The sequence below is a fragment of the Camelina sativa genome, chromosome 17, assembly GCF_030686135.1.
Source record: "Camelina sativa cultivar CO46 ecotype springtype chromosome 17, ASM3068613v1".
Lineage (NCBI taxonomy): Eukaryota > Viridiplantae > Streptophyta > Magnoliopsida > Brassicales > Brassicaceae > Camelina > Camelina sativa.
This window is the reverse complement of record NC_141896.1, coordinates 20,550,870-20,575,154: the sequence shown is the minus strand read 5'-3', so window position 1 is coordinate 20,575,154 and position 24,285 is coordinate 20,550,870. Positions and strand designations below refer to the sequence as shown.

At 38.0% G+C, this 24,285-nt stretch overlaps 3 protein-coding genes and 1 pseudogene across 5 annotated transcripts; 1 reads left to right on the top strand and 3 right to left on the bottom strand.

Moving 5' to 3' along the window:
• Positions 1 to 7,894: 7,894 nt before the first annotated feature.
• LOC147924097 (uncharacterized) lies at positions 7,895 to 8,518 on the top strand. The gene has a single exon (XM_087496616.1). The coding sequence runs from the start codon at positions 7,895 to 7,897 to the stop codon at positions 8,516 to 8,518; it is 624 nt and encodes a 207-aa protein (XP_087352742.1).
• A 4,638-nt stretch (positions 8,519 to 13,156) lies between these two features.
• LOC147924096 (F-box protein At1g31080-like) lies at positions 13,157 to 14,049 on the bottom strand. The gene is made up of 3 exons (XM_087496615.1): positions 13,880 to 14,049; positions 13,352 to 13,790; positions 13,157 to 13,192 (listed from the first exon to the last, which is right to left on the bottom strand). Exons 1-3 carry the CDS (start codon positions 14,047 to 14,049, stop codon positions 13,157 to 13,159), a joined length of 645 nt encoding a protein of 214 aa, XP_087352741.1.
• A 23-nt stretch (positions 14,050 to 14,072) lies between these two features.
• On the bottom strand, positions 14,073 to 14,594 carry LOC104759540 (putative F-box protein At5g42430 pseudogene; annotated as a pseudogene).
• A 6,288-nt stretch (positions 14,595 to 20,882) lies between these two features.
• On the bottom strand, positions 20,883 to 23,094 carry LOC104757406 (pre-mRNA-splicing factor SPF27 homolog). Of its 3 annotated transcripts, none has more exons than XM_087494856.1 (6): positions 22,869 to 23,094; positions 22,616 to 22,697; positions 22,410 to 22,465; positions 21,733 to 21,939; positions 21,546 to 21,629; positions 20,883 to 21,249 (listed from the first exon to the last, which is right to left on the bottom strand). In XM_087494856.1, the coding sequence occupies exons 1-6, from the start codon at positions 22,901 to 22,903 to the stop codon at positions 21,186 to 21,188; spliced, it is 528 nt and encodes a 175-aa protein (XP_087350982.1). In that variant the 5' UTR covers positions 22,904 to 23,094; the 3' UTR covers positions 20,883 to 21,185. The 3 variants fall into 3 exon arrangements, with proteins under 3 accessions (XP_087350982.1, XP_087350983.1, XP_010478445.1); XM_087494857.1 differs by having other exon boundaries at positions 20,883 to 21,132; XM_010480143.2 differs by lacking the exons at positions 22,410 to 22,465; positions 22,616 to 22,697; positions 22,869 to 23,094 and having other exon boundaries at positions 21,733 to 22,153.
• Positions 23,095 to 24,285: the final 1,191 nt, after the last annotated feature.

The following is a 24,285-nucleotide window of genomic DNA, read 5'->3' as shown; positions in this document are numbered from 1 at the left end:
TAATCGAGTAAATAATTTTCATCAGTTGTTCATCCAATATCTTTGGAGTTAAAAAAACTTCATGGTTAAGGAAATTGTGTCACAAAACAATTTTAGTAATTATAAGAACTATAATTATGCCAAAATGAAAATAAAGCAACATAAAATTTGTTTAATTTGTTTAGAAGACATTTTATAGTCAGTGATAAAGAGCATACTTTAACAATAAAATAATTTTGGGTGTAATAACATATTTTTAATGGTAAAACATATAGTAAAACTGTCTGTGATTACTTATTAGAGGTTCATCGGTTACATTAGATTGAACCGGTAATTTAAGAAAATTCAATCTCAATCGAATCAGTTCTTCTGTGTATCAAATTGTTCACCAGCAATTTTTCGTCAAGAGCAGCAGCAAATATAATATATAAAAACACATTTCTAATTTCATAATTATTAAACAAGTATGATAATACCCCGGTAGATGAGCTCGCGGAACTCACTTGGCGGTTACGGGAAGCGTATCGGGATGAGGAAGTGTATTGGTATCAAAAAAGCAGGAGTCGATGGATGAAACTTGGGGATCATAATACCGGTTACTTTCATGCTCAAACAAGGCAGCGTAGGGCACGAAACCGGATTGTAGGTCTCCATGATCAGCATGGAGCTTGGACAACGGAAGAGGCTGCTATCCAAAATATTGCGGAATCCTAGTTTCAGGAGTTATTTACCTCGTCAAATCCAACAGATTTTCAGGAAATGCTAGATGAGGTCCCTTCATCTATCACTGCGGAGACCAATGATTTTCTGACTCGCGAGGTTACCGAGCAGGAGGTCAAACAAGCGTTGTTTATGATGCATCCTGATAAGGCTCCAGGGACGGATGGCATGACTGCCCTTTTTTATCAGAAAGCATGGACTACAGTCAAATCTGATCTTGTACTGGTGGTTAATTCTTTCATGCGGGAGGGGGTTTTTGATAAAAGACTAAATGTGACAAATATATGCCTTATCCCCAAGGTGGATAAGCCGACAAGAATGGCGGAACTACGGCCCATTAGCCTCTGTAATGTTGGCTATAAAATTATTTCTAAGGTTTTGTGCCAGCGCCTCCGCGCTATTTTACCCTCCCTGGTCTCGGAAACGCAATCAGCATTTGTTGAGGGACGATTGATCTCGGACAACATTCTGATTGCTCAGGAAATGTTTCATGGGCTGCGAACCAATCCTTCGTGCAAGGGAAAGTTTATGGCTATTAAGACTGATATGAGTAAGGCTTATGACCGGGTGGAATGGTCTTTTATTGAACACTTGCTCCGGCAATTCGGTTTTTGCGACAAATGGATATCATGGATAATGTGTTGTGTGACATCGGTTCAGTATAAGGTCCTGATTAATGGACAGGCCTATGGGTCCATCACACCTTGTCGGGGACTTCGTCAGGGGGATCCTCTGTCACCCTATCTTTTCATTCTTTGTACGGAGGTGCTTATTGCCCACTTTCGGAAAGCGGAGAGGCTGAAAGTTATTACACGGATCAGGGTATCGACAGCTAGTCCTGCTATTTCCCATCTTTTGTTTGCGGATGATAGTCTTTTCTTCTGTTGGGCCACAAAGGAGCAATGTGAGGCGATCTTAGGGATTCTAAGGAAATATGGAAGGGCTTCGGGCCAACAGATAAATTTTCAGAAATCCTCGGTTCAGTTTGGACATACAGTGGATAATGATCTTAGGGAAGAATTGAAAGGGGTTCTCGGTATCACGAACCTGGGTGGCATGGGCTCGTACTTAGGCATCTCGGAAAGCTTAGGGGGTGCCAAGACGAAAATATTCTCTTTCGTACAGGACAAGTTGCAAGCTCAGGCTAGTGGGTGGCCGGCTAGGCTTTTGTCCAAAGGTGGCAAGGAGGTAATGATCAAGTCCGTTGCAACGGCTGTTCCTACTTTCGTTATGTTGTGTTTAAAGTTACCTAAGACGGTTAAGAGGAAATTAACTAGTGCGATTTCTAATTTCTGGTGGAGCTCGTCGGGACAATCCCGAGGTTTGCATTGGGTGGTGTGGGATAAACTCTGTTCTGGCAAAGATACTGGCGGATTGGGGTTCCGGAGTTTGGATGATTATAACACCGCGTTGCTGGCAAAGCAGCTCTGGCGTCTGATCACAGTTCCGGACTCCCTCTTCGCAAGGGTTTTTAAGAGACGCTATTACCGGCACTCTGATCCTTTGGATCCAATTAAATCTTACTCTCCCTCATATGGGTAGCGGAGTATGATTTCTGCTCGCTCTCTGGTGAATAAAGGACTTATTAAACGGATAGGATCTGGGGCTTCCATCTCTGTATGGACCGACCCATGGATCCCTGCTCAATCCCCGAGACCAGCACTAAGCACATGGTCGGTTTTTGACCCCTCGCTTCGAGTTATAAATTTCATCGACAGGACCTCCAACTCCTGGGATATGGCTCAGCTTACAGCGACTTTTGTTCCGGAAGATGTGGCTATTATTTCCGCCTTGCCGATATGACAACCGGACAACCCGGATCTATCTGGCTGGCATTTTACCAAGTCCGGTAAATATTCGGTCAAGTCAGGGTACCATGTTCTCCGTTCAAATATAACAGCTCATACTGCTGCGGAAGTATTTGGACCAAGCATTGTGCCTCTTCAGGCTTTTGTATGGAAAATCAGGTGTCCACCGAAGCTACGGCATTTCATGTGGCAAGTGCTTTCAGGCTGTGTAGCGGTCACGGCGAACCTCCGTAAACGGGGTATGAGCTGTGATGCAGGGTGTGGTTTGTGTGGATGTCTGGAGGAGACAATTAATCATACTCTTTTCCAGTGCCCGCCAGCTAGACAGGTTTGGGCTCTATCGAATTTTCCGACGGTCCCTGGTCTTTTTCCCTCGGATTCGGTTTTTACAAATATGGATTTCCTATTTTGGCGTTTTCAAGACGCTCCAGATTATGCCTTTTTCCCTTGGATATTGTGGTATATATGGAAAGCGCGAAATGATAAGCTTTTTGGTGATCTTGACTCCAATCCCCTAGCCATATTGCGGCTAGCGGAGGATGAGGCAAAATCATGGGCTTTGGCCCAGGAGGATGAGGCAAAATCATGGGCTTTGGCCCAGGAGGATGCATTGGTCTTACCTACAAATGTACCTGCAGAGGTGGGACGTAATGGAACTGGGGGTGTAGGGATCCCTAGATCTCTATCGAGCTACATTTGTTGTGTTGATGGTTCTTGGAAAGTGACAGATCGTTTTGCAGGTAAAGGATGGTATTGTACTTTGCCCTGGGGTGAGGCTCCTACAATGGGCGCTGCCAACCATTGCCGTAGCTTATCTCCTCTTCATGCTGAGGTTGAAGCCCTTGTTTGGGCTATGCGTTGTATGATTGAGGCAGATAATCAATATGTTATTTTTCTCACCGACTGCTCCGATTTAGTGAAGATGGTGTCTTCGCCTTCTGAGTGGCCAGCTTTTACGGCGTATCTGGAGGACATTCAGACGGATAAGGAGGAGTTTGTCTCCTTTTATTTGGTCTACATTCCTCGCACGCAAAATAGCAAAGCGGACAACCTTGCGCGACGTATTCGCACATTACCGCATTCAGCTATCTATGTAAACAATGTTCCTACGTATTGGCTTGTTTGAGCCAATCTTGTATTCTGTTGTCAAAAAAAAAAAAAAAACAAGAATGATTTACGAATTTAAATCAATCGATTATTCAATCCAACGTCTCATTCAAAATTTCTACAACATATATATAAAAATTTCTAAGATGATCTCGACGACCAAAAATCACATTATACATAACATGATGACATGAGTGTTATAAGACTATCAACAATGGTTTTAAGATTCAACACCCTCCACATCATATTTCTCTTTTCCACATCTTCTTCTCTCTCTTCCATCTAATTATTCAACATTTTCGAAAATTTTATATTCTACAATGGTTTGTTTAATAAAATTCAACATCCTACCCCACCCATTTTTATTTCATTATTTTTAATTTCTTTTATGTTTTAGTTTTTCCGATTACGTATAAATAACGACTATCGTTTAAATTTTAATTAACGTAATTAAGAGTTAAATAGTTTTTTATTTTTAGTTTTATTTAAATTTTATGTTCTTAATTAAGAAAATGTAAATAGTAAAAACGAAAATAGAGAGCGTCATTATTAAAACAAATAAAATTACGAAAAACTTAAAATGCAATACAATACAATAAGAAGAACACAATACAAATAAGAAGCACACAATACAACCAATAAAACACACATAACTAGTACAATAGACTCAACTCAAAAACTTAAAAATCATTTTAATCACGAGATATTCCAAACTTTGCCCATATGTGTTTAACTAGAGGTAAATAGAAAATTATTGTGAAGAAAATGGTTTTTTTTCTGTGTTCAAATCTAATGAAACAAGTATCTATTTATAGAATATGAAAAATGATAAATTTTGGTATAATTTTTATTTTTTTTAAAATTAATATCATAACAATAATTATCTTCAATAATGTAGATGTAAAAAAAACACAATATATACACTCTATTATTTTGAGATGTATCTATCCATATGTTGTTGGGTAGATTTTTTTGGACCATTAAACACATGACACATGTAAAAATTGCACCTTATTTTTTTTTCAACCCGTTGAAATAATTCAACACTTGTGAATCCACCTCATTTTTTTCCATTTCTCAACACCCCCATTGCATGAGTTAAACAGTTGAATTTTATTTTCAACATCCCCATTGTAAACAGTCTAAGAACAAACCATTTGTCAAATAAGCTCAAAACCGTTTTCTAATTCACTTAAAGTCTCTTGGTTTAGTCTCCTATATATCAAACATTGTACCAACAATTTAATCCACAAAAAACACTGTTAGGAAAGAAAAAAACAATGTGGTTTCTTAACTATATTGTTACTATGTGGTCTGTTCTTTGACAAAAAAAAAAAAGTAATGTGGTCTGTTTACAATGCAGATTTGGGTGTATAATAAATATTTTTCTCTCACAAGTCACAACTAACCAGCATGTTGATGTTGAATATAGACCACACTACTTTGGGACGTAAATAGCAAAAATACATTAATTTTGGGGCTTTTAAAAAAAAACGAAATCTTATTCGATTGAAGAGGAATCGAAGCTACCTTACTTGAGCTTGTGCCTTTCTCAGTGTTACAATCTCGCTCATTGGATTGAACAGGAATCGAAGCTACCTTACTTAAGCTTGTGTCTTTCTCATCGTACTTGTTTCTATCTCTCTCATCGCGTTCCAAACTTAGGCTTGAAGATTCGACTCGGCAAAGTTGTTTCTTTTGGTGGGTCTTCAGAAACTTGGCAGTTACTGAAACAATCTTTAGAACAAAAGGGATCGGATTTGTTTTACTTGCGATGCTGCGCAACCTGTCCTTCTCATCGTTCCTGCGTTTCATGGCGGCTCCGGACGAAACTCTGAAATTCCACTCGGGGAAGACCACAAAGGAATAATTCCTTTCTATTCTTTTTTTTTGACTTTTTTTTTCCCCCTTGGGGTCTTCTTCCTTCAAAAGGAGTTAGCCATGCTTGCTTGTGTGACCGTAAACGAAGCCCAAATGAAAATCAAATCGCCAAGGAGTTAGACACACAAATTATGTTTTGACTATCTAATAATAATATTCACATCGGGTGAAAATAATCCACGTAATCTTTGAAGATTTATCATGAACAGGAAAAAAGAAAAAGAAAAAGGAATTGAACCCTCAAAATAAAGAAACGGCTGGGATATAAACCCTAGTTTTGTTTTTTTCTCCCTCTTAAAGTTATATTAAACCCTAGTATCATACAACAAGAAAACAACAATGAAAAGTTTGCTCCCCCGATCTTGAGTATATCTCCTCTGCTTAGAACTTCCTTTGCCTAGTCGAATCTACAGTTTGTTTTTGGTAGGCGCCATGAAACGCGAGAAGAGACAACGTATTGAGGCAGATCCCATCCCTCTTGACCTACAGGAGGCTATACTCACTAGATTGCCTGCCAAGTCTCTTATGAATTTTCTATGCGTGTCAAAGACGTGGTCTTCCATCATCCGAAACCAAAGGTTTGTCAATTCTTACTACGCGATGTCCTCCACGATCGGGTCGCGGTTTACAATCGCTTTCTGCTGCGGTTCACAAGCCAAATTTGATGACTGGCGTTTGTTCGTCTTCTCGTCTTCCTACGAAGATGAGAAATCTTCTTCTTTGGCAACCACTCTCCATATGACAATACCTTCAGTGTCTAGCGCCTCCGGCTGTCTTTCTGTCCATGGCTTAATCGGTTGTACTATTGGTGGTCCGTTCATTGTCTGTAACCCCAGCACCAACAAATACACTATCCTACCATGTGCCGGGCCACGCACATTCTTGGGATACGATCCTGTTGGAGATCAATTCAAAGCATTGACCATGGTGTCTTATCCTCCTCCTCCTCAGCCTCAGGATTTTCTAGTGTACGAGGTTTTAACACTTGGAGGAGGAGAATCTTCATGGATATGCAATACGTTCACCAGCCTGCCTCATTTCACTGTTACCAACTCAATATGTATCAATGGTTTCGTGTATTATGCTGCTTGGACCCCAACCCGAACTACAAATCCGGTGATTGTGTGTTTTGATGTTAGATATGAGAGGCTGAGCTTTATCAAAGCGCCTATGCCTGTTGTTTGCTGGGAGGGTGAATCTATTCTCATAGAATACAAAGGGAAGCTAGCTTCCATTGCAAGACACCCTCATGCTGATTTCCATAGTTTTGATTTATGGATACTAGAAGATGCGACGAGACATGATTGGTCCCAGCAAACATTTGAGCTTCCTTTCTCTTTGGGGATGGGTAGGAATATCACTTCCCCGGGCACTAACAAAGCTGGTGAAATCATTTTTGCCCCAAAACACCTCTCATATGATGTTCAACCATACTACATTTTTTACTACAATGTTGATAGAAAAGACATGAGAAAAGTTAGGCTACTAGGAATTGCTGACGATGAAGAGTTTAGGCGCCGTTACAAGATCGCAGGGCAATGTTACGTCTCCATCTCACCAGAACACGTTGAAACTATTGCCTCTCTATGAGCTATTTGGCTGAGTATTTGTCTCAATTCACAGTCCAATCATTATGAATCCTTATTCGGGAATGTTTTAAATTTGAATCAGAAACAACTAAAAGTGAAGAGAGCTCCATGCAATTGGAAAACAAAATTCAGATAACCAAAAGCTCACATCTGTAAAAATTTAGAGAACATACCTGGGTTTGTCAAATGGTTGGACTTTATTGCAAAAACATTATTATTTATCTTCCTTAATTTCGGGTTTAGCTGCAGAAGAAAATCGCATTTAGAGCAAAAAATGGAAATAGGATTGGCTTTGTTTTTTATGTTTAAACCAAACCTAGCTTGATACTTGATAGCCTTCCACGTAGCTTTGTGCTGATCTTCTACATACTTATTTGATTGATTACAGAATGGTTTATTGTTGTTTCTTCCATGCCAAGCAATATCATCAATTCCTCAATGAGGAGTATCTGCTTGGGGTGTTGGATTAAGCTTGAAATAAGCTTAAGGCCCAAGAAAAGTATATTTAGGAGGATAATCTAAATATACATATTTGTTCTAGGATAATCTAAATAAGTTATCTTTCCTATTCTAGATTAGGAAATTGGTGTTGAGAGTTTTTATATTTAAGGTGATGCAAGAGAGTTGTAAAACCTTGTGAGAGAGATTTGAGATTTGAGAGCTTTAGGTTTTTGAGTTATTTTTCCTAAAGTAATAAAAGAGAGTTATTCTTATTTTGATTCAAAGTTCTTAGTTCTATATTTGGTATCAGAGCTAGAATCTAAAGGCGTTTAGTAGAAGGAGAGAGTCGTTAATCTATGAAGTTGAAACATGAGTGAATTAATTTCAACTACAACCTCGACCGCAGCAAACACACCGCAGGAAGCTGGCTCCTCGTCCATCAAGTGTCCGATGCTTACCTTGACCAACTACACGGTCTGGTCTATGCGTATGACTTTGACGCTTAAAGTCCACAAAGTATGGGAGTCGATTGAACCTGGAACAAGCGACGAAGAGAAAAACAATATGGCGAAAGCCTTGCTGTTTCAATCTATACCTGAAGCTTTGATCCTACAAGTTGGAAACCTTGAAACCTCAAAAGCTGTTTGGGAAGCCATAAAAACAAGACATATGGGAGCAGAGAGGGTCAAAGAAGCTAGACTGCAGACTTTGATGGCTGAATTCGACAGGTTGAAGATGAAAGAGTCTGAAAAGATTGATGATTTTGCTGGTAGACTCTCGGAATTGTCTACAAAATCAGCAGCCTTGGGAGAAACCATAGAAGAGCCGAAGATTGTGAAGAAATTTCTTAAAAGTTTACCAAGGAAAAGGTACATACACATCGTGACTTCTCTTGAACAAGTTCTTGATTTGAAAACAACAACCTTTGAAGATATTGTGGGTAGGTTGAAAACTTACGAAGAAAGAATCTCCGAAGAAGAAGACAATCAATAAGATCAAGGAAAGCTCATGTATGCTACTACAGAATCACAATCATATCAAGCTCCTTATAATGCTGGACGAGGACGAGGTGGAAGATTCTATGGACGGGGAAGAGGACGTGGACGCTACGGTTATCCTCCAAACAACGGCTACCGACAAGAGCGAGATACATCTAAAGTGGTCTGCTACAGATGTGATAAGACAGGACATTATGCGTCGGATTGCCCAGATAGACTTCTCAAACTTCAAGAGACACTCGAGAGTGAACAGAATAAGACACAAGAAGCTGATGCATTGATGATGCATGAGGTGGTGTACCTCAATGAAAGGAATGTGAAACCTAATGAGTTTGAAACACAAACAGATGGTGATAATGTGTGGTATTTGGATAATGGTGCTAGCAACCATATGAGTGGAAATCGGTCATACTTCTCAAGGATTGATGAGACGGTCATGGGAAAGGTCCGATTTGGAGATGACTCACGCATTGACATAAAAGAAAAGGGATCTATTTTATTTGTCACGAAGAATGGAGAAAGGAAGGTGCTAGCCGATGTCTACTTTATACCAGACTTGAGGAGCAACATAATTAGTCTTGGACAAGCCACAAAGGGTGGTTGCGATGTCAGAATGAAAGGAGACTTCCTAACTCTACATGACCGTGATGGTAAACTCTTAGTAAAGGCGAATAGGTCTCGAAATCGTTTGTACAAGGTAACTATGGAAACAGAGCATACAAAGTGGTGCTTACAACTTCAGACAGTGAGTGATTCAGCAAAATGGCACGCAAGGTTAGGACATATCGGGTTAGAGAGCATGAAGACAATGGTGAAGAAAGAATTAGTTACAGGGATGCCGAGTTTCGAGATTGATAAGGAGTTGTGTGCTTCATGTTTTCTTGGGAAACAAGTCAGGAAAGTTTTCCCTCAAGCAACATCATATCGAGCCACACACATGCTTGAGCTCATACACGGAGACCTTTGTGGACCAATCACTCCTGCTACACCGGCACGGAAAAGATACATCTTTGTACTCATTGACGACTGTTCCCGCTACATGTGGTCGATCCTCTTAAAAGATAAAAGCGAAGCACTTGACAAGTTCAAGATTTTTAAATCGATGGTTGAGCAAGAAACAGGGACTTCCATTAAAATGTTTCGAACTGATCGGGGTGGTGAGTTTGTTTCACAGGAATTTCAAACTTTCTGTGATAACAATGGTATCAAAAGGCATCTGACAGCACCGTACTCTCCTCAACAAAATGGTGTTGTTAAGCGACGAAACAGGACGTTATTGGAGATGACACGGAGTATCTTAAAACACATGACGTTGCCAAATTACCTGTGGGGAGAAGCAGTGAGGCATGCCACTTACCTTATCAATAGGGTTGCAACAAGAACTTTGGTTGATCAGACTCCTTATGAAGCTTTCAATGCGAAGAAACCAAACATCGAGCATTTACGGGTTTTTGGCTGTATCGCATATGCGAAAACAGAAACTCCACATCTTAAAAAGCTGGATGACAGATCAAGAGCTCTTGTACACTTAGGAACGGAACCTGGTTCAAAAGCGTACCGTTTATTGGATCCATCAAGTCGAAGGATCATAGTAAGCAGAGATGTGGTCTTCGATGAGAGTAAAAGCTGGAACTGGGTGAATCTACAACAAGATACAGTCATTGATTCGGGAAACTTCAGCATAACCTTTGAGGAATTTGGTAATAACGGCATTCAGGAGATAGAAACAGCTCAAGAACCAGAGACAAACGAAACAGAGAAGGGGGTAGAAATAGAGGAGATAGACGAAACAGAGGAGAGTAGTGAAGAAGATTGTGTTGACGATGAGGTCATTAAGGAAACAGAGAATCCTAGAGAATATTCGACTGCTCAAGTCACGGTAAGGAAGTCAGGAAGACAAACGAAGAAGCCAAATTATTTGAGTGATTACGTTTTGTTAGCCGAGATTGAAGGTGAACGACTTCTACTTGCAATGGACGAAGAACCTTGGGATTTTAGTGAGGCAAAAGGAGAAAAACATTGGATCGAAGCTTGTGAAGAAGAGATAGGATCCATAACAAAGAACAATACTTGGTTTTTGAGTGAGCGTCCAGTTGGAGTTAAACCTATTGGACTAAAGTGGGTGTTTAAAATTAAACGGAACTCCGATGGTAGCATAAACAAGTATAAGGCAAGACTTGTGGCAAAGGGATATGTGCAAAAACATGGCATAGACTACGATGAAGTATTTGCCCCAGTTGCACGCATCGAAACAATCCGTTTCATTCTTGCATTAGCGGCTTCAAATGACTGGGAAGTGCATCATCTCGATGTGAAAACGGCTTTCCTTCATGGAGAATTAAAATAGGTAGTCTATGTGAACCAACCTGAAGGTTTTGAGGTCCGGGGTTCCGAAGATAAGGTGTATAGGCTTAACAAGGCACTATACGGGTTACGTCAAGCACCAAGAGCATGGAATAATAAGCTGAATCAAATCCTTAAAGAGTTGAACTTCACTAAGTGTTTCAAGGAACCCTCACTATATCGAAAGCAAGAGAATGAGGATCTTCTTGTCGTGGCAGTTTATGTGGACGATCTACTTGTAAGTGGCTCTAACCTAAACATGATACTTGATTTCAAAAGAGATATGGCATCAAGATTTGAGATGAGCGACTTAGGAAAGCTCACTTACTACCTTGGAATCGAAGTTCTGCAACACGCAAATGGCATTACCTTGAGCCAAGAGAGATATGCGAATAAGATTTTAATTGAAGCTGGAATGGAACAGTGTAACTCTGTTCATATACCCATGGATGCTGGCTTGAAGTTATCTAAAGCACAACATGAGCGAAATATTGACGCGAAGGAGTATAGACGAAGCATTGGTTGTCTTCGATACTTACTCCACACTCGACCTGATCTTTCTTATTGTGTTGGGGTGTTAAGTAGATATATGCAAGAGCCAAAAGAATCCCATGGAGCAGCCTTGAAACAGGTTATTAGATACTTAAGAGGCACCACTTCTCTTGGTCTTATGTATAATCGTGAAAGGAAAAACAGCTTGGTCGGATATGGTGATAGCAGCCACAACTCGGATGAAGATGATGGTAGAAGTACAGCAGGTCACATTTTTTATTTAGGTGCTAGTCCAATTACTTGGTGTACACAGAAGCAATCTACGGTTGCTATGTCATCATGTGAGGCTGAGTATATGGCTTGTACTGAAGCGGCGAAGCAAGCAATTTGGCTTCAAGACTTGCTTAGCGAAGTGACTGGTTCTGTTATTGAGAAAATCACAATTCTACTGGACAATAAATCGGCGATAGAGCTTACAAGAAATCCGGTGTATCATGGCAAAACCAAGCATATACATAGGAGACATCATTTCATAAGAGAATGTGTCGAGAATGGTCTAATAGAAGTGGAGCATGTTCCTGGAACAGAGCAGAAGGCGGATATATTAACTAAGGCACTTGGGAAAATAAAATTCAAGGGGATGAGAGAGTTCATTGGAGTTCAAGACTTGAAGAAGAGTGATTTCAAGCTTAAGGAGGAGAATGTTGGATTAAGCTTGAAATAAGCTTAAGGCCCAAGAAAAGTATATTTAGGAGGATAATCTAAATATACATATTTGTTCTAGGATAATCTAAATAAGTTATCTTTCCTATTCTAGATTAGGAAATTGGTGTTGAGAGTTTTTATATTTAAGGTGATGCAAGAGAGTTGTAAAACCTTGTGAGAGAGATTTGTGATTTGAGAGCTTTAGGTTTTTGAGTTATTTTTACTAAAGTAATAAAAGAGAGTTATTCTTATTTTGATTCAAAGTTCTTAGTTCTATATGGGGTATAGCAGCAATAATTACATTATTGGGATCATTGATGGTGGAAATTACTACTTTGCTGTCTAATTGACGACATAGACCATAAAAATTGTCTAACTTGTCAGTTGTCACTTACATTTATTCAACTTTAGAGCAGTCAATGATAATAATTGTTACATGACGCTAATAGAGATAGCCGTTTAAGAAAAATTCTCAAAAGTAGAAACAAAGGATAAATTTTAGCTTTCCATTATCCATACAACAAGAATAAGTATGGATGAATGAAAGCTAAGAAGCAGAGTAATTAAGAATAAGCTGTTACAGAAAGAGTCATGCGATCTCTCTCAATTAAGTAAGAGTCTATGAATCTGCATTCTCTCAAGATAGTGGCATTTTCCGTTTTTTTTTTGTCTCAGTTTGTTTCCCTTATTTGTTCACAAACTCATATGACTACTAAGCTTTCATAAGACATAAGCTTCAGTGTTGGCTCAGTTAAAACGCGACTGAAACTGAACTCGACGATGCTATAATTGCTTGGCCTCTTATGATCTGATCTCATAGCAGAGAACAAATAATGTGTCATAGACCAAAAAAGCTCACAGATCTCTCTTGTACTAAGAACTTCTTCTCTTTATTTACTTCTTATAAATTCTTAAGTGTTAATGAAATTTAAATGAAAATTATAACAGGCAGAATCATAATAAAACACACAGTTACATAAGAACTTGTTTGATTTTTTAATACAGAGAGAATACAAATACAACTTGCATCAAATAGAGAGCTTTTTTAGGGAACCATCAGTTTTTTAAACATATATAAGTTGATATTAATGATTTAGAACTGAAGCGAGATGGACTTACGATCGATTCCCTGCAAAAGTTTTGTAAGCTATTCAGTACATTACATAAGCTAGATTTGATTCGTACAACGTCTATAAGTATTTAAAGCAGGTGAATACATAGCACAAATTGGCCCTTCATCATCATCTCTCATTGTCTTTTTCTCTTCCTCTCCTCTTATACTCTTTACCACACCGATGATCTCTCTCATCTCTTCACGGCTTCTTCTCACATGATGATAATTTCTAGATGACGCAGGTGTGATCCAGTGTTTAAGCTTCTGTTCTGGTGGGTTTAAAGGTGTTGTGCTCCAAGTATTAAACTGAAGATCCTCCACATGGTCAACAAAGACGCATACTGCAGGAGACTGATGCCAAATATTATTTTCTCCAAGACATTGGATTTCCACACTAAGAAGATGGTTCCTTTCGAGATTAAGGTAGAAAATATAAAAAGGTCTATATGCTTCATCATTCGCCAAAACAATGTCACCTGAAGCAGTCACCCCAGCAACAGAAACCTTAACAAGTTTATCGGACTCGACCATTCCTGTTTCTCTAGATCCTCTTGAACCCACATACTTAATCTGAGGAAAAATCCCTGGTTGGGATAGCTCCATCGAATCAAACCTAATTTACCCTTATAATTTATCAATCTAGTACACAAATCGTCATATTTGACGCCGCCTCTTAGAGTTTGAAACTTAAACTTCTCAGACCTAACATCGAAGCAACCTAAAAGATGCAATCGATTCTCATAGTCGTAAGCTACGTAATACAACATTCCATTGATGCATACCCCTCCATTCCTATCAACCGTCGTGAAGGGGCATTCGATCTCCCCCCATCTCTCTTTTTCACTTCCTAATGTTAGAACATAGTGGGCCATTTTATGGTCAACCCTATTGTACTTCATGGACAGTACCTTGAATTTCCCCCAATTGGATCAAACCCTAAAAGGCCACCCCAGTCTTTCACATCCTCAGGTCCTAATCTCAATCGAGGCAAGATCGCAAACTGTCCTGTGATAGGGTTACATATGACACCTTCCCCATACTCATCCATACGTGAATCCTTCGTACTTGGGAAATAGAGCAAACCAGAGGCATTACACCTAGCGAGGCTATGGTCTAAGAAGGAGCACTCGATATGAAAATCGGCTGCTACTACAAGAGACGAAGACTTCCCATAATGGTTCTGAGGCTGAGGCGCCGAGAAGAAGCTCCACTCATGGTGTTGTCGGACCCCAATTAAGAGACGTGGACGAGCCGAGGATTTGGTAAAGAATAACTTGGTGAAATATGGCTTGTGAAGCATGGATCCCCATTGCTTCGACACGCAGCGAAACCTCCCGATTGAGGTTATAGACAATCTGGAGAGTATCTCAAGAATTAAATCATTAGGGATGGAATCTGAGTTTTCTTCTCTATCCATGATCCTTTTGCTTGATCTAATTCGGACGGAGAAATCGCAAATCGCAGAGACTCTGGATTTATATATATGTGGAAACATGTAGTCGGCGCTAAGAAGCTAACCTAAAGCCCTAGAAACATGGGCTTTAACCATCTAAGTAATATATTTACGTTGGAGTGGACACTGTTGTTTCTTTCACCTCAAGCAATATATTTCATTGTTACCAAATCAGTATGCATCAATGTTTCCTGTATTATGGTGATTGGTCCCCGACCCGATCGACATATCCGGTGATTGTGTATTTTGATGTCAGATTTGAGAAGATAAGTTTTATCAAAGCGCCTATGCATGTTGTTTGCTGGGAGGGTGAATATATTCTCATAGAATACAAGGCAAGCTAGCTTCCATTGCAAGGTACCCTTATGCTGTTAATTATAGAATCTATATATGAACTTACTTAGAATTTAAGAACAAGACTAGAAGAATTACTCTCTTCTTATTAAATCTTTAGGAAAAATCTCTCAAAAACCTAAAGCTCTCTTGTTCTCTCAAAACTGACTTATTGGTATACCACACCTTGGCAACTCATTATATAGAGAGATCTCTAGAATAATTTCCTTTTCAAAATAGGCAAACTAACATTATTTAGATGACTCCTAAATAGAAATAATCATATTCCATAACTTGGTAGAATTAAGTTAGCTTGTACCTCAAGCTATCTTCAAGCTTAATCAACATTCTCCCCCTTAAGCTTGAAATCTTTATCTCCAATATCCTTCACACCAATGAGCTCTCTCATTTCACTGAACTTAGTTCTTCCTAGAGCTTTTGTCAAGATATCCGTCTTCTGTGCTTCTCCAGGAACATGTTCAACTTCTACTTGTCCATTCTCCACACACTCACATATGAAATGGTATCTCGTGTGTATGTGTTTACTGCGACCGTGGAAGACAGGGTTTCTGGTGAGAGCAATCGCCGATTGATTGTCAATTCTGATAAGAGTTTTCTCACATTGTGTCTCCGTAATCTCACTGAGAAAGTCCTGTAGCCATATCGCTTGTCTTGCTGCCTCTGTAGCAGCCATAAATTCCGCCTCACATGATGAGAGTGCTACTGTCTCCTGCTTCTGAGAACACCAAGTAATTAAGCTCCCCCCAAGATAAAAAACGTGACTGGTTGTGCTCTTACCATCATCCGGATCCACATTGTGACTGCTGTCGCTATACCCAATTAGCCTCGAATCTCCTGCAGTCTTTCTGTTAAATGTTAGTCCTAATGTAGTGGTTCCTCGAAGATATCTTAAACATCGCTTCATGGCCGCTCCGTGTGACTCTTTTGGACTTTGCATATAACGACTTAGTACTCCTACACAGAATGACAAATCAGGTCTCGTGTGAAGTAGATATCTTAAACAGCCCACAAGTTTCCTATACTTTGTAGCGTCAATGTCCTTCTCCATTGGTGCCTTCGATAACTTCAGTCCTACTTCCATTGGCGTTTGAACAGGATTACAATTCGACATACCAGCCTCTTCTAGTATCTTCAGTGCATAACGCCTTTGGCTCAGAGTTATCCCATCTTGATGCTGACATACTTCGATCCCTAGATAATAAGTCAACTTACCAAGGTCACTCATTTCGAACATAGTCGCCATCTCCTTTTTGAACCCTTTTATGACCTCAACACTTGAACCAGAGATGAACAAGTCATCTACATACACTGCAACTACAAGAACTTCCTGATTCACCTTCTTTCGAGAGACGGAGGGTTCTTTGGAGCACTTCTTGAAGCGTAATTCATTGAGAATCTTATTTAATTTCTCATTCCAAGCTCTTGGATCTTGTCGAAGACCGTACAGAGCTTTGTTGAGTTTGTAGACCTTCTCCTCACTTCCTTCAATAACAAAACCTTCAGGCTGTGCCACATAAACGGTTTCTTTCAACTCTCCGTGAAGAAACGCCGTCTTGACGTCAAAATGGTGAATCTCTCATCCATTCGATGCTGCAAGACTGATGAGAAGACGAATTGCTTCAATCCGTGCTACTGGAGCAAACACATCCTCAAAGTCGATTCCAAGTCTCTGCACATACCCCTTAGCAACGAGTCTGGCCTTGTATTTATTTATGCTGCCATCGGAGTTCTTCTTGAGCTTAAAAATCCACTTCAAGCCTATTGGCTTTGCTCCCAACAGAAGATTAACTAAATTTCAAGTACGGTTCTTCATAATGGACCTAATCTCGTCCTCCCAAGCCAACATCCATTGTTTTGACTCCTGTGCTTCATAAAAATCTCTAGGCTCTTCATCTAGTAGCATCAACAGTTCTTCTCCACAAACTTCAGCAAGTAGTACATAGTCATTGAGATACTTAGGTTTTACGGATGCTCTTTGTGATCTCCTGAGCACCAAATGTGTGTGATCCTGATCACCATCAACCTCTCCCTCTTCGCCATTGTCGCTATCAGTATCAGAAACATTTGTTTCTTCTGTAGTGGTCGTATCGCTTAATGCAGGCTCAAGTTTCCTCTGTTCTTCGTGGTTATGTTCTCTAGCTTGTATACTATGGTTTCCAAATTCTTTACAAAGAATTTTGAACTCTCCTGCCTTGTCTTCCTCTACAATGCTCTGACTCCAGTTCCAACCCTTTGTTTCATCAAAAATAACATCTCGGCTTACTATTATTTTTCGAGAATTTGGGTCATATAAGCGGTAAGCCTTTGACCCTGGTTCCGTACCAAGGTGGACTAACACTCGTGACCTGTCATCTAGTTTTCTTAGGTGTGGAGCCTCTGTTTTGCATATCCTATGCACCCGAACACCCGCAAGTGACTAAGGTTGGGTCTTTTATCACGAAGCATCTCATATGGGGTCTTGTCTCTGAGTGCCCTTGTAGCAACACGATTGAGCAGGTATGTCGAGTGCCTGATTGCCTCTCCCCACATGAAATTAGGAACCTTCATATGTTTGAGAATACTCCGTGTCATCTCCATCATAGTCCTGTTACGCCTCTCAACAACCCCATTCTGTTGGGGAGTGTATGGGGCTGTAAGATGCCTAGTTATTCCTTCATCGGCACAAAACTCATTGAATTCTCTTGACACGAATTCACCTCCACAATCTGTCCTGAACGTTTTAATAAGCTCCTTTGTTTCTTGCTCCACCAAGGTCTTGAACCGTTTAAACTTGTTAAATGCCTCACTCTTTTCTTTCAACAAGGTAGTCCACATGTATCGTGAATAATCATCAATTAACACAAATACATACTTGTTTCCCGCCATCGTATTCGGAGTTATGGGACCACAAAGATCACCGTGTATCAATTCTAGAGGTTTTGTGGCTTGATATGCAGTAGCTTGTGGGAATGCTTGACGTGTTTGCTTGCCAAACAAACAAGAGCCGCAAATCTCTTTCTCCAAGTTGATCTTTGGAACCCCTATAACCAGTTCTCCTTGTATCATAGCCTTCATGGAGCCGAAGTTCAGATGTCCTAAACGAGCGTGCCACCTACTTGTGTCACTTGTTGTTGTAGAAAACAAACACAGTGTATCTTTAATTCCCATGCTTACTTTGTATAAGCGGTTCTTCGACCTGGTTGCCTTGACTAGTAGCTTCCCATCACAGTCTCGCATTATCAGATTATCTCCCTTCATTCGGACATCACAACCTGATTCAGTAGCTTGTCCCAAGCTAATGATGTTACTTTTAAGACCAGGTATAAAGTACACATCAGTCATCGTTCTCGATTCTCCATTCATATCTATGAATTCAATCGTTCCTTTCCCTTTGATATCGATTCGAGAATCATCTCCAAACCTTACTTTACCAGTTATAGTGTCATCAAGCTTTGCAAAGTACCTGCGGTCTCCTGTCATATGATTGCTGGCTCCATTGTCAAGATACCAAGCATCCTCCCCTGAGTTAGTCTCATATTGGCTCGCCACAACCTTATCTTCGTTTAGATTAACAATCTCATGTATCATAAGCTCATCCGCTTCTGCAGTACTTTTATTGTCACTTTCTTGCACTTCCTGCAGTTTAAGGAGGCGATCGGGACAGTTCGATGCAAAGTTCCCTGTTTTGTCACATCGGTAGCAGATCACCCTTGATATGTCACGTCCACCATTGACACGTCCACTGTTAAATCGTCCTCCACGACCCCTTCCTTGTTACTGAACCGTCCTCCACGCCCTCGACCTCTAAAGTCTCCAGATGAGTCGTATTGTGTTTGAGACTCCATGTTTGCAAACATAAGCTTACTCTGTTCATCGTGATCTTCTTCTTCTTCAGCAATACGTTCTTCATAAGTCTTCAAACGACCAATAATATCCTCAAAGCTTGTGTGTTTGAGATCGAGTACTTGTTCTACTGAAGCAACGATATGAATGTATTTTTTTCGTGGAAGACTCTTGAGAAACTTCTTGACAAGCTTAGATTCTTTAATTTCTTCTCCTAAAGCCGCTGATTTGGAGGAGATTTCAGATAACTTGCCAGAGAAATCATCAATTATGTTTGTGTCCTTCATCCTTAACCGATCAAACTCAGCCATTAAATTCTGCAACCTCGCTTCCTTAACTCTTTCTGCGCCTACATGTCTTGTTTTTATGGCCTCCCATACCTTTTTCGCCGTATCCAACTCACCAACTTGTAGAATAAGCGTCTCAGGGATTGATTGGAACAATAGTGCCACCGCCATGTCGTTTTTTTCACTATCATCAGAAGGTTCTTCGATGATATCCCAGACCTTATGCACCCTGAGGAGAATTCTCATCTTCATGGACCAAACTGTGTAATTGGTCGTGGTGAGCATCGGGCACTTGATCGAGGACGAGGAGGAACCACCCTCCTTTACTTTTGCTAGTGCCGTGCTTGATGACTCCGTGATCTCTCCCATGGTATCGCTTCAAAGAAAGCTCTGATACCAAATATAGAATCTATATATGAACTTACTTAGAATTTAATAACAAGACTAGAAGAATTACTCTCTTCTTATTAAATTTTTAGAAAAAATCTCTCAAAAATCTAAAGCTCTCTTGTTCTCTCAAAACTGACTTAATGGTATACCACACCTTGGCAACTCATTATATAGAGAGATCTCTAGAATAATTTCCTTTTCAAAATAGGCAAACTAACATTATTTAGATGACTCCTAAATAGAAATAATCCTATTCTATAACTTGGTAGAATTAAGTTAGCTTGCACCTCAAGCTATCTTCAAGCTTAATCAACATTGATTTCCGCAGTTTTGATTTATGGATACTAGAAGATGTGACGACACATGATTGGTCCAAGCAAACATTTGAGCTTCCTTTCTCCTCAGATAAGAATTATGACTTCCCCGGGGACCAACAAGGCTGGTGAAATCATTTTTGCCCCAAAACTCCTCTCAGATGATGATGAAACAAGTTTAAACTCAAGATGGAAATGCAAGCACAAACGAACTTGTATATATGAAGCTGATGTATATATATATATAGAATCTGATGATGTCTCACCATAGCTGCTTCATTTCAAGATTGCTTTATATATAAATATACCTGTTCACCTACAACATTTAAGCTGATGTATATAATATGATTCATCCTATCCAGAATTTCCTCACATTTTTGTTTTCCCGTTCTTCTGCATTTAATTGATAAGAAGAGTCGAAGATTCGATGGGAACCAAAAAAAAATAAAAATAGAAGCAATCTGGTAAATTCCATGAGAAGTTAAGCTGGGGTATTAAACTTGATATTCTTAGGATTTGGTAGGATTTTAAAATTTTAGAATTCTGAGGTTGTTCAAAAAAAAAAAAAAAAAAAAAAAAATTCTGAAAATTTGTAGAAGATTTGTTTGTGTTTTAGAGTTATTCTATTTAAAAAAAAGGAAAATAAAATGTTATTCTATGAGATTCTATGAGATTTTGTAGTAAACTTTGAATGATTTTAAAATATTTTATAACACCAAAAAAAGAAAACTCTATACCAAACGGTTTGTTCTCATGTTTGTTCTCTCTCCTTGCATCTAGATTGTTTTTTTTAGTCGTCAAAAACTTTTGGCTTGGCATAAAAAAGGTCTGAAACAAAAAACAGAGCATGAAACTTAAAAAAACCGAGCATAAAGCTTAAAAACCAGAGAGCAACACCACAACTCAACAATATAGCTATAACATTTCCAGAGAGCACATCAACCATGCTTTTCCTCGCAAGGTAAGACTGATAACGAGGCCAATTTAGAGGATCTGTTACTGCCTCAATTGCCGCAGCACAATCAGACCATAACTCAATATTCTCCAAGTGTAAATCTTGCAAACTTTGTAAAGCCCAAAGAAAGTTGCAGTCTCGTAATTTTACGTTTCATTGAACAAAAAAAGACACTGAACCACTAGGTTGCAAGTCACTCAATGAGAATTTTCAAAACAGAGAAAAAAAAAAAGACTTTTACGTTTCTAGACAAGAACCAAAACAGAGAAAAGAAAAAAGAACAGCCCATAAACAATAGCCCCCACCGGCAAATTGCAGTACAAAAACAAAATGATCTCCTTTCTCAAACTGTTACGCCTTCCCCTATGATCTTCACTATACTGCAGAAACATCCATGGAAACAATACCAGTATTCAAACCAGTTGTCTATTTCTTAACTCAATTCAACAATACCAGTACTCAAACCAGTATTCTGCTCTTGAGCTAGTCTTTGCATTCTACAAAATAGAGACCAAATAGAGTGTTGAGACCAGAAAGATAGATAAGAGTTGACAAAGAGTGACATTCCTCAACTACACGAAGAGCTTCTTATGTGTCATGGGAACAAAGAAGCTTTAATGCAAAAAGCATTTGAAGAAAAACGCAAAGCAAGACTCGTGTACTAAAAGCCAAAGAAGCACGGTGTTCATCTAGACAATTAACTAAAGACCCTGAACCCTTTTAATTCCAATTTACAGTGTAACGATATACAATTCAATCAATGCTGCTGTCCATTTGGATGTGAACAACAAACCTGGACAAGAATACTTCTAACCGATGGTTGTTCTGTCTCCAAAGTTCAGGGCCATGTTTTGACATCATCTCCAAATTCTCAAGCCTGTGAATTAACAAATCAACAGTTTAAGAAAGCAAAGCAGAAAGTACCATTCGTCAGAAGAGAAAACATGTAATATAGAAAACATTCAGAAATTTTGGCTTACTCGATCATCTTCTGTTGCAATGACCGATGATTCTTCTGAAGATATTGCTCCCATCCCAATTTCTCAGGCTTAGGAGTCACAACCTTTCGTGTCCGTCGCTGCGTGGCGGTGGTATTAGTCCTCATCGCGGCGGAACCAGACCTCCTCGTCACATGACCTAAATCTTGGCCGTGAGATCGACACCGTCTTCTTTTTGACAATTGCTCTCTGCAAAATTCTCAATTTCAAATCTCTGTTGGATTCGATCGATTGCAGGAGGAGAAGTTACGGTTTTGAGAGAGAGAAAGAAACGAGGATCAGGTTCAGATTAGAGTTGTCAGTTGGGTTGTGTTGACTGCTTTTTTTTTTTTTTTTTCTTTTGAAGAAATCCTCTGAAATTCTACCTCATAACATATGATTTTGGTACTTATATTTTTCAACTAAAAAACAAACAAAAGTTTTGTAGAATCATTCAAAATAACATTTTTAAAAGAAGTTGTGATATTTTGAATAACAGTAAATTTTAAGTCAGTTTTATAAATGATTGATTGAATAACAAAAGATTGTAAGTTATTTTAAATGATTTTACATAAATCTAAGTTGAATAACAAGGGATTTTAAAAGATTTTACATAAATCTAAGTTGAATAACAAAAATTTTAAAAATACTCTAAAATCTTGTAAATACGAGTTCAATACCTCCTAAGACAATTACAGATTCTACGCATATCATGTTCAAAGCGCCATACTTTTTCCTTGAAATGGCAAATGCAGACAAAGAGATCCCATTAACCAGAAAAAGAATAAGAATGGGACCAAACTTTAATTAGAAGAGAAAGATGTGGTGGTGATCCCTATCTCTTTTTTTCAATAAAATAAATTGAATGAAAACGTTCAAAGTTCACCTGAAAACTCAAACAAACGGCTTGGAAGAGTCCGCCGACAAAATAGAATCGAATATATGTAAGACTCAAAATTTGAAAGTAACTGAATCAAATTTTAGGAAAGAATATGAGAGTTAGACACTAATTAAATTTTACTCTGCCAAAGCTGATAAATCAGTATGATTGAGAAATCCTTGGGGAATTCTTTGATCCATTGTTGAAAATAAAATGATCATAGTATACATCATCATGAATAAATGAACTGAATATGTACCTAAATGAATATAACCAATAAAGAAGGCATGACATCGTAAAAGTGATTCAAAGTCTCTTTCCTACTTCATAATAATCGCATAACGATATCAAATAAATTTAAGTTGTATAATGAACACTTGCAAAATAAATTTTACTTAAACCATTGTGCGATGGATATATTTTATAAACTGACGGACTCTAATTTTCAACATACACACATACTTAGGATATTTATTGTTTCGTGGAAAATGCATGATTACTTTGTAAGTATTTATAGTTTTTGTGTTTGTGATATATTTTAAACTTCAAATGTGGTATATTTGAGAAATTTCTCTATATAAAAATACCTTAAATATTTATCCCAATCTATTAAAAAAAATCAAAATAAAAATAATTCTACAAATTCCCTTAGATTTCACATTTGTAGTATTTATCTCAATTTTTTAGGGACATTTTTAAGAATATACTAAGTGAGAGTTATTGGTTTAAAATTTGAACAGAATTTTAAAGATTTTAAATGTTATGTAGAATCTGTTGTTATTAGATCAAGATTTTGCTAAAATCTGTTAAAGTTTATTGTTATTTTGTTTGTGATTTGTAAAAAATCATTTAAAATCTTAACAAATTTGGGTTATTGGATTCAGACTTTTATAAAGTAATTAAAAGTTTTGTGTCATTCAATTAAAACAAAAGAATCTAGGATTGTTAATGAGTTCAATTATTATGTTATTGGTTCATGATTTTAAACACTTTCTTTACAAAATAAATTCATGGAAAGTATCACAAAAATACAAGGATTGTTTGAATAATTTTACAAGATTTTATAAAACTAATCAACAAAACACTCTAGCAATCTTTTACAATCTTTCACTTATTGACTTTTAATGATTTTGTTGAACTCTTCAAAAATCTTGATAAATTAGAATCCAATACCATCCCCTATATTTTTAAAGAAATTTCAAAATTACACTCAATATTATAGTTATTTGAAAACTACACATTTTGAAATGAAAATGGACAGATATACTCTTTTTATTAAATATTATTTTAACAATTAAATAAAAAGAATAAAAACAATAAAAACTAAATTTTAATTTCAAAATAATTCAAATTTAAAAATAAATTACTTTTAAAATTATTAAATTCAGAATAAATTATTAATAAATATAAATTATAACCAAAATGTATTTATTGCATTTTAAATAATGATTACATAAATCAATTTTTGACCTTAAAATTTTGAATAAAGAAAAAGAATTTAAATATTTTTGTTGATATTATTTAGATTAAAATTTATTTAAAAATAGATAATTCAAAATTATACAATTTCTAATATATATATGTATATATATCAATGTTTTAGACTTATTTTAATCAATATTGATTTATTTATAATGTTGACTTTTTGTTTTGTTTTGTTTATAATTCGATTTTTT

What these genes read in the sequence shown, in the direction of transcription:
- LOC147924097 (XM_087496616.1), top strand. Translation starts at nt 7,895, where the DNA reads ATGAGTGAATTAATTTCAACTACAACCTCGACCGCAGCAAACACACCG.
- LOC147924096 (XM_087496615.1), bottom strand. Translation starts at nt 14,049, where the DNA reads ATGGCCCACTATGTTCTAACATTAGGAAGTGAAAAAGAGAGATGGGGG. An exon ending in TTAGGTTGCTTCGATGTTAG is followed by an intron (nt 13,791 to 13,879) that starts GTCTGAGAAGTT and finishes AGGGTAAATTAG; the next exon opens with GTTTGATTCGATGGAGCTAT. An exon ending in TGAGAGAGATCATCGGTGTG is followed by an intron (nt 13,193 to 13,351) that starts GTAAAGAGTATA and finishes AAACTTTTGCAG; the next exon opens with GGAATCGATCGTAAGTCCAT.
- LOC104757406 (XM_087494856.1), bottom strand. Translation starts at nt 22,903, where the DNA reads ATGTCATGCCTTCTTTATTGGTTATATTCATTTAG. An exon ending in CCGTTTGTTTGAGTTTTCAG is followed by an intron (nt 22,466 to 22,615) that starts GTGAACTTTGAA and finishes TGCCATTTCAAG; the next exon opens with GAAAAAGTATGGCGCTTTGA. An exon ending in TTGCAACAGAAGATGATCGA is followed by an intron (nt 21,630 to 21,732) that starts GTAAGCCAAAAT and finishes GTTAATTCACAG; the next exon opens with GCTTGAGAATTTGGAGATGA.